General features: G+C 39.7%; 1 protein-coding gene across 2 annotated transcripts in view; it reads left to right on the forward strand.

Moving 5' to 3' along the window:
- Positions 1-9354, forward strand: part of ptprga (protein tyrosine phosphatase receptor type Ga) — a 280191-nt gene that overhangs the window by 238104 nt on the left and 32733 nt on the right. For both annotated transcript variants that reach the window (XM_079597964.1, XM_079597965.1), the window contains exons 10-13: positions 2644-2752; positions 2845-2894; positions 3551-4316; positions 9030-9162. In XM_079597964.1, the coding sequence (XP_079454090.1) occupies positions 2644-2752; positions 2845-2894; positions 3551-4316; positions 9030-9162 (1058 nt within the window). The remainder of the gene's footprint in view (positions 1-2643; positions 2753-2844; positions 2895-3550; positions 4317-9029; positions 9163-9354) is intronic.

Genomic DNA, 9354 nt, shown 5'->3' on the forward strand with positions numbered 1-9354 from the left:
ATCGTTCCTCCCTCTTTTCTTTTAAGTTCTTCATTTCCATTTTTATTTCCCCTCTCGTCCCAAAAGGCTGCTATCTGGGTCAAATTAGCGGCCAACTCGATTTTTGAGGGACTGCTTCCCAGATCAATAGAGAAAGAGTTTTTACTCATTTCCGCTTATAATAACCCAACACCACAGAGTAATATTTGAGTCGGGGTCCTTTAAAGAATGAACTCGCATAAATCAGAAAGGTGTTGGTGCATGTGGAGAGGAACTGACGCCATTTACTTAGTGCAAGATTTACAAATCCCTCAAGCCCTCAGCACTTTTCAGCGGACCCCGGGGAGGTGAAGTGAGTTATGGTAATGGCTATTGCTCATACACTTAGAATTGTATTGAATCTTCATTTCTCAGAGATGAAATGAGGCTGCCTGCGTGAAGTTCAAACATGCACCAATGAAGGAAATGGAGTTAAAAGGTGCCCATACCTGCCTGGCGAAGTCAATTTGTTTGTCAAGTGTGTTCCTGCTGAAGGCCTACCTGCACTGCCATTTACATGTTCTTTCTTTTTGTCAAATAGTTTGATTAATGTGTTTCAGCTATAAGAATGAAGTGCCCCTAGCTCCTTTGAACTCGTTTTAAAATATTTAAATTGATCTCTTTTCATTTACAGTCTTTATTCATAGTCCCACTTCAAACAGTTGTTCAGATTTTGTCTACTTACAGTTTCAGTGGAGCTGATTTATTATCGTGTCATTCCTTTTACACGTAATTTATTTAAAATTAAAGGGATAGTTCACCCAAAAATGAAAATTCTGTCATCATTTACTCACCCACAAGTTGTTCTTTCTCCTGCGGAACCCAAAAGAAGATATTTAGAATGTTAGTTACCAAACAGTTCATGGACCCTATTGACTTCCATAGTATTTTTTTCCGTACTAAGTCAATGGATCCCATCAACTGTTTGATTACCCATATTCTTCAAAATATCTTCTTTTATATTCAGCAGAAGAAATAAATTCATACAGGTTTGGAACAACTTGAGGATTAGTATTTTATGATTTTTGGGTGAACTATCTCTTCAAAATATTACACTGAAGTGTTATAATATTTAGGTTTAGGTGTTTGTTCAGATCCCTAAAGCTGGGTATGAACAATAGTAATAAGCAAACACAGCTAATAAAGAAACTAATTAAATGTTGCATCCTTTAATTTCATTAAACACTAGATTTTACATCGAGTAGACACTAATCTAACTGTACTGTGTGTAAAAGGGGTGGTAAAATACCCTTTTCACAAGATGTAAAATAAATCTCTGATGTCCACAGAGTGTGTGTGGGAAGTTTTAGCACAAAATATCCCACAGATATTTTTATATAGCATGTTAAAGTTGTCACTTTTTGAGGGTTTGCAAAAATGCACCGTTTTGTGCCTGGCCCTTTAAATGCAAATGAGCTGCTGCAGAGGGCGGGGTTTAAGAGCTCCTGTGTGTGTGTGTGTGTGTGTGTGTGTGTGTGTGTGTGTGTGTGTGTGTGTGTGTGTGTGTGTGTGTGTGTGTGTGTGTGTGTGTGTGTGTGTGTGTGTGTGTGTGTGTGTGTGTGTGTGTGTGTGTGTGTGTGTGTGTGTGTGTGTAAGCAGCTGCAATTACCTCACGCAGACACACTAAAATGACAGAAACTGTTCTGCCTTACGGAGTCAGACAGAGATGGAGAGACTCAAGAAGAAGTGACAACATGTAGAAGCAACAGGACGTCTCTGAATGGTTAGTTGATGAATGTATGTTGCTGATGTGGAGTTAACAATCTTCAATTAGCATATTCTGTCATGATAATCTATAAATCGCTCGTATAGGAACTGTAGTGAGATGCACACAGATTGACTTTCAATTGCATGTGAAAAGATGGATGCTAAAGTTTGAGCTGACTCACAAATGTACTTTTATACAACAACTCTTCCTCTTCCCAACATGGACTGCGTGTTCCCGGAGTGGGGTTTATGTACATTTTAGGGTTGCTGATGTCACTAACCCCGGAGGAATGTTGTGTAGTCCCTACCAGCCGTTTGTTGTAGTCCTTTTCTTTAAGAGCAAATATCTTCCTTTGCTTTGAACTTTGACCGTTGTAACTTTGCAGATGTTGTTTATGCTCAAAAAGCAACATTACACACTAACTAAAGTTAGAAAAGTGCAATCATATAACCACCCCTTTAATATGTTCTCAGAAAGATCCTAACAATGTTGCATAATTTATTGATAAAGGCATACATTATATAAGCATCCTTTAAAAATAAATCTGAGCCTCACTCACTGAATTCCGATGTCTCTGTGTCCCAGCTGAGCAGCTCAGAGGTGCTTTAGGTGGTAATGAATGTTATGTGAGGCAGAGACTGATAGAGACTGTCTATTTTCAATGCTAATGACTTGAGAAGAAAGGTGTTAGCGTCAAGCGAAGGAGAGGAGAACATGCTGTTCACCTTCATCCTCCAGACCTCTGTCAGGAGAGGTCACACTTCAAAGTGTATGTGAGTGTGTGTCGACCACTCTTCTTTTGTGTTTTGACTGGACGTGTCAGATGATAACACACCTCCACATCACAGGCGGACTTTTTGGACGTGTCCTGGCGTGTATGTACTGTATATGTAACATTGTGTGTGTGTGTGTTTCAGGAGGTTGTCATCACACCGGTGTCGGCGGATGTGCTGTACCTGTTCCGCGTCCAGGCCGTGTGTTTGAATGACAAGCGCAGTGACTTCAGCCAGAGCATGCTCTTCAGAGGTGCAGAGCTACACTTACACACACAAAGACTTTTACCAATGATATTTTTAAACGTGTTCCATCTCATTTATATGTCTACTTTGTTTTGGTAGCCAACACCACCAGGATATTCGAGGGCACGAGAATAGTCAAAACTGGGATGGTAAGTTTACTTCTGTCCAGCAGGTGGAAGCACTGTCTCTTTACTCTTTGCAACGGCAAACAAAATAAACCTGAATATTTGATTTGTATTTCTTGTATAATAATAATAATAGTTAATTTATTACAAAGTATAATTCAAATAATTTGAATAATAATATAGAAGTATATTTAAATGCAAAAATATAAATATATTTTTTTATAATCTGGACTATGAATCAGAGTTATGCTTGGAAAATATGACTCAAAAATTGCCCTTAAAAATTTCTTAAAACAAAATAACATAAATAATGTTTTCTGTATTATTTATTTTAGAAAATATATAAGTAGACATGTATAATAGGCTAATCGTATGTTTTAAAAACATGTTTTTAAAAATAAATAATAAATGTATTTATCATTATAAATTGTAATTTATTTTAGAAAGTATTAAAATGCATATTTATACTACAATTACAAATCTGAAGTTTTGAAATAAATGCAAAGTTATGCATGAAAAAGAGTATTTGAAACAATGTCCTGAAACCTGTTGGGCTCACCGGACTCGCATGATTTGCACAGATTTGATCTTTTAGAATCAATGCCGAGGTAAATAAAGTGTTTGTTTTCTTCTTCTTCTTCTTCTTCTTCTTCTTCTTCTTCTTCTTCTTCTTCTTCTAGCCAACTGTCTCCCCAGCCTCCTCAGCAGACATGGCTCCGATCAGCTCCGGTTCCTCCACCTGGACCTCCTCCGGTCTTCCCTTCTCCTTCGTGTCAATGGCGACCGGGATCGGCCCCTCTTCCAGCGGGAGCCAAGCGACGGTGGCGTCTGTGGTGACCAGCACGCTCCTGGCGGGTTTGGGTTTCAGTGGAGGGGTCATCTCCTCCTTCCCCAGTTCAGTCTGGCCCAGCAGACCTCCTCCCTCGACCCCTGCTCCTGCCTCCACACGCCAGACCCCAGCCACTGAACACACCTCCTCACCCGCCGCAGACACAGAGAGCCACGGGTCTGAGGACGGGGGAGACAAGGCAGGGAAGGGCGAGGATGAGGACGGAGAAAAGAACGGAGAAGAGGAAGAGGAAGAGGATGAGGAGAAAGGTGCCGAGAGCAAAGACAAAGCAAAAGTTCCAGACGATGTGGAGAAGCAAAGGAACAGCTCCGTGACGAAAGACCCGCCCACAGCAACACCAGATTCCACAGCCAAAGAGAAAGGAGGAAGCAGGAAGGCAGAAAACAGCACAGCGCCAGCTAGTGTCCCGGAGGATGAGCTGGAGAAAAACACACACAGAACAGGGGAAGAGGACACGCAGGTGCTGCCGACCAGAGAGCCAGAGAGTGATGATGATAATGTGACGGCAGTGATAGAGCCTCCAGACAGCATGACTCAGACCAGCAAACCCAGCAGAGGAGACCGCAACCACCTGCCACCTTTCTCTATCCACACAGGTTAGAAACTAGCAATATTTTTGGTGTGGGGAGGGGGGGGGGGGGGGGTGCATTCGTATATCAACCTTTTTGACTCCAAGGCCAATGTGCAATGCTCAAACAAGCATTGTCCACAACAATATTCAAAGGCCCCATGACTTTTTTTTATTATATCCATTAAAATATTGTCATAGCTTGGCATAAATACAAACATTTATATTCATAAAATATATAAAAATGGCAATTGAGAAGGGTTACTATAGTTAACTAATACTAAAACCATATATATATATATATATATATATATATAGTGAAATGTTATAACATAAAATAAAAATTTTTTTAATAAAAACTATTTTAATACATTTAAAAACGAAATTTATTCCTGTGATGTTAAAGCAAAACTTTCAGCATTACTCCAGTCTTCAGTGTCACGTGATCTTTTTTAGAAATAATTCTAATATACTGATTTAGTGATCAGGTAACACACACACACACACACACACATACCATTGACAAAAACAAAACCACAACAAAATTATTAAACTAGTATTTTAAATTAAAAGGTCATTTTGTATGACTTGACTGCACCTCGTCTATGATGAGCATGTTTGTATTTTCTGAATTAAATTTTTGGGGGTACAACTTTCTGTCCTGATATTATAATGGAAAAAGGAAAAGGAAAAAACATCATCAGACAAATTAAATTATTGAAAAGAAAACCTTGTAACAACCTAGTTGTTAGAAATAATATTTTATAATTATTTCCAAGAAGAAAATATCTGTTTATAAATATTTGAAAACCTTTATTATGGCCAAAGTCATGTAATGCTTCCAATCATTCTTGATGTTTTAACTTTGAATGAGGAACGTAAGCCACATCAGAGACCTGGAGGTGTACAGCCATCCGCATCTGCACATCATCAGCAGTGTGTTGGGAAGTTTTACACGTGCAGAACCTCTCATCTTTTCTGCAGGAAACATTGTTTAAACCCTTTTTCTTCACACTGTTGAGATCCTGTTGGTGTGTCCCCTGTGGAATGATAGTTTCATCTCACTCTCTCACTCTCATTTCTTCCTTTATTCCCCGTCTTCCTCCATGTCTGTCTCACCCTCTTCCTTATCCCCTCTCTTCTCATCCTTCCATCTTTCTTTCTATTCCCTTTGTTTGTTTCGGAGGCAGAGGGTTGGCCTAGTTTTCCGGTCCAGAGAGGATGAGAGCAGAAAACATTTTCAGCTGGAGGGAGTAAAAAAAAAATAGAAAGAAACCGGAAAAACTCCATATTTAGCTCTATGGATGTGTGCGCAGGTGTGTGTGTGTGTGTGTGTGCGGTGTGTGTGCATACGTGCGTGCCTGTGTGTGTTCCTGCAAGGTCTGGAGTTTGAGATCATCCCAGAGTGCTCTTTGTCGCGTGACTGTGTGTGTGTGTGTGTGTGTGTGTCTAACCGTGGTGAAGCTGTGGTGTTTTAGGATAACAGCATGGATTAGTTAGCAGCGTCTCTGGACCACCCGAGGGAAGCTGCAGGTTTTCTGATCTCTCTGTTCTTACTTTCGGGATCTGAGTCTGTTTCCACTGCCAGTTTGGGACTTTTGGTGTGTGCGTGCGTGCGTGCGTGCGTGCGTGCGTGCGTGCGTGCGTGCGTGCGTGGTGGGGGGGTTGCGGGAGGGATCTTGCCAAGTCGGACGAGTTCCTCAATCAACATTCTTGTTGGTCCTGGAACAGCATGTATATCAACCAAGCAGGTTTTAGGGAAGGGGTTAGAGCAGAGGTCTTCAGCCCCCTGCTCCTGGGGTCCCAGTGTCCCGCAGAGTTCATCTCTAACCAGAATCAAACACACCTGAACCTGCTTATCAAGCTCTTCAGGAGCGCTTGAGTATCACAGTGCAGGTGTGCTGAAGCAGGTTGGAAATAAACTTTGCAGAACAGTGGTGCTGTTCACCTATACTGGGCCCTAAAAGTATGTACTGTTTTTGTGAAGAACAAGTACATACTTTTGAGTGTGTAGCAGAATAGTAGGAAATACTACTTCTTCATAATTGTGTCTTTAGCGGACAGCTCAGTTGCTTAGTTACGTGCATCCTGTCACCGTTTAAACTTCCCTGTCAATCATATTGTCAGGTTAAAATCATTCACATTCAATTTGATTTAATTTCCTACCATTTCGGAAAGAAATGTAGTGGCACGTTGTTTTGCCAGTCGTGGGTCTTTTATTCGGATAACTCTCCTTCTGTGTTTGCAATTTGCATAAAGATGCATTTAAAAGTTAAAGGCAGGGTTGGGGATTTGCTCCAGAAACATAACATTTTTGTGATGCTATAGTTCAATCAGTAAGTTAAGTGTTAAATGTATTTTTTATGTAAATATCTTGTCTGTGGAAGGTGTAGGACCATAAAATGTTCATCCAATCATGGCATTCGGGCCTGTCAATGTATGTATTTCTATACCTCCACGCACCTGCTCGCAGACATCACACATCACCAGCACCATCACCCGGAAACAACTTTTTTTTTTAGTTAATGATCTGTAAGACTGGGGCTTTGTTAGTGCTGTTCATTGATTCAAGTGTTTTAATTCTACAATATATGGTGTAAAAACATCTGAGTGCTGCCCTCTTCAGGTTGAACGGTGGCTACTGCAGTTGAATTTTCCTATTAGAAGTTGTGACGTATGATGGCTCCGCCAACGGCTCACGAACCACGGCCCCACACGAGCTCGCGCTGCAGAGGGGGGATATTCTTTGCTTTGTGAGAATATTCATGTCACTAATATTATTTATAAACATTTTAAAATCTATAAAATGACTGAATATAAGACTGTAATTGTAATTGTAAGCAATAACACCATTTATTTATTTGTTTGCCCTCGGTTCGTCCCCCCTGTCTCCACTGGGCTCTGCCCATTTTCCCAGCGTTTTTCAAATATTGCCAGTGGGTGGAGTTAGGCTCTGACCAGGGAGTTAGTTATCCTTGCACACCGAGTCCGAAATTTTCATATGCGTTTTTTCGTTTTCGCTATTCGGTGGCTCTGAATGATCAAAACACCTCTCAAAATGCTTGCTACGGATGCCAAAAAAAGCAGAGAATCGAACCCGATCCAAAAAAAATTATGACGGACGAAATTTTCGGATGCAGTGCCCAATTTTCAAATTTCAGACGAGAAAAGTCACTGAGCACCACAGAGCACCACAACTGAAACACCAGCCTTTTACAGTTCCTCCTGAACCAAAACAACAGGCTTATGCTGCGTTTACGCCATCACTACTGTAGTCTGGAAGAAAACCTGTGACGTTTCAATGCCAACACTATAAACACAGAAATGAATCTGCATTAGTCAGGTGGTACAGGTCAGTGCTCTTTAAGTTGTTTGTTCATTATCATTGTAATGTTATGTGCTTTGAGACATGAGGTAGTCTAACGGTAGTCACACTGATGTGTGTTCATGTGTTGCTTTAGAGACGCTCTGGTGGGTGAGGGTGAGATCTCATGCTTTCAAAGCTAGCTCGCTATTGCTAGCCTCTCTGAAAATTACCTACCCTACCTTTAATGACCAAATGTATCTTTACAAAAGTGCTCAATGTTGTTGCAAAGTAAATATAATGTGGATAACATTGAATAGATATATTTTGGTCAGGTTAGATACTGATAATGAATCACTCAAACCCCTCTATCTAAACCTCTCTACGAAACACGTCGGACGCGCACATCCGCGGTTTTGTTTGAAGTTTAACACTTTTAATTCATTTTTGTACTTCTTATCGCATCCTCGTCCAACACACAATGGGTTGTGGGCAATATTAGCCGTTAGAGTGTGCGTGGATCTGCACTTCGGATTCTAACTGGAAAAAGTAGACTATCCGGGTATCTCTGGAATACTCATTTCAACATACTATGATTTAGGACGCTCTAATTTGGTATAATATTTAGGACAGATAGTATGTGAATTGGGACTCATCACGGGTCTCCAGGAGCAGGGTTGAAAACCTCTGGGTCAGAGTTCAACTTAGAAGTGGGTTTCAGGATTAAACCGAACATTTCTATGTTTATTTATGATTAGGACAACCTGAGGACTGAGGATTGTTCTAGGACAAACAAAATCAATTAATCTAGAAACACTTTACTTGGCAAAATGATGATGACCGGAACCAATATTTGACAATAATTTTAAGTATTTTTGCATTAATAGATGTTGTGTAAAATAAATCTATTGATTTTTTTTTTATCTATATAAATAAAATGTTTTGAATAATTTTATTCAACTTCAACTTTTATTCAAACTTTGAATAATTGTATTGTTAAATCACAGCAATTTTAATAATAGTTATGTTGATATTAATAATTATAGTAATAATTATTATAACTAATAATAATTGTTATTATTGTTTTTGATATTTATTTATTTGCATTTATTTTGAATGTTTAAAAAACAAGTTTTTGAATGTTGAAAAAGTATTGTGTGAAATATTTTAACTGAATTTCAGCAATTTCTTGATCTAAATCAGAGTATGATTGTAATTTTATTAATGATCATAATTATTATTATTATTAATTATTATTATCATTATTATTAGTAGTAGTCATATTCATAATTTTGATATATTAATACAAATGTACTGTAATTGATTATGTTACGTGATACACAGATTTACATCTATATCAGTTTCATATCATCCCTGCTCACTACATAGCAGCAAGTGTTATTGTATTGTCTCATTGTGTGTGTGTGTGTGTTTCAGAGCGCACCGTGGTCTCCAGCATGCACCCTGTGCCCGGTTCAGGAAGGATGGAGTGGATCATTCCTCTGGTGGTGGTTTCGGCGCTCACCTTCCTCTGCCTCATTCTGCTGCTGGCTGTCCTGGTTTACTGGAGGTGAGACACTGATCCACACTGACAGATTCACTGGCGTTTTCTGTCTCAATGAATCGCTGACTACAGGAGTCTCACTGACTCACTGATATCCTGAGCCACTCTTTGATAGATCCACGACTGATTCTGATTGAATTATGGGGAGTCACACAGACGGATGGCTTTACCCTGATGCCACGCTCTTAAACACTTCAT

Source organism: Phoxinus phoxinus, assembly GCF_949152265.1.
Source record: "Phoxinus phoxinus genome assembly, chromosome: 22".
In the NCBI taxonomy this organism is placed as follows: domain Eukaryota; kingdom Metazoa; phylum Chordata; class Actinopteri; order Cypriniformes; family Leuciscidae; genus Phoxinus; species Phoxinus phoxinus.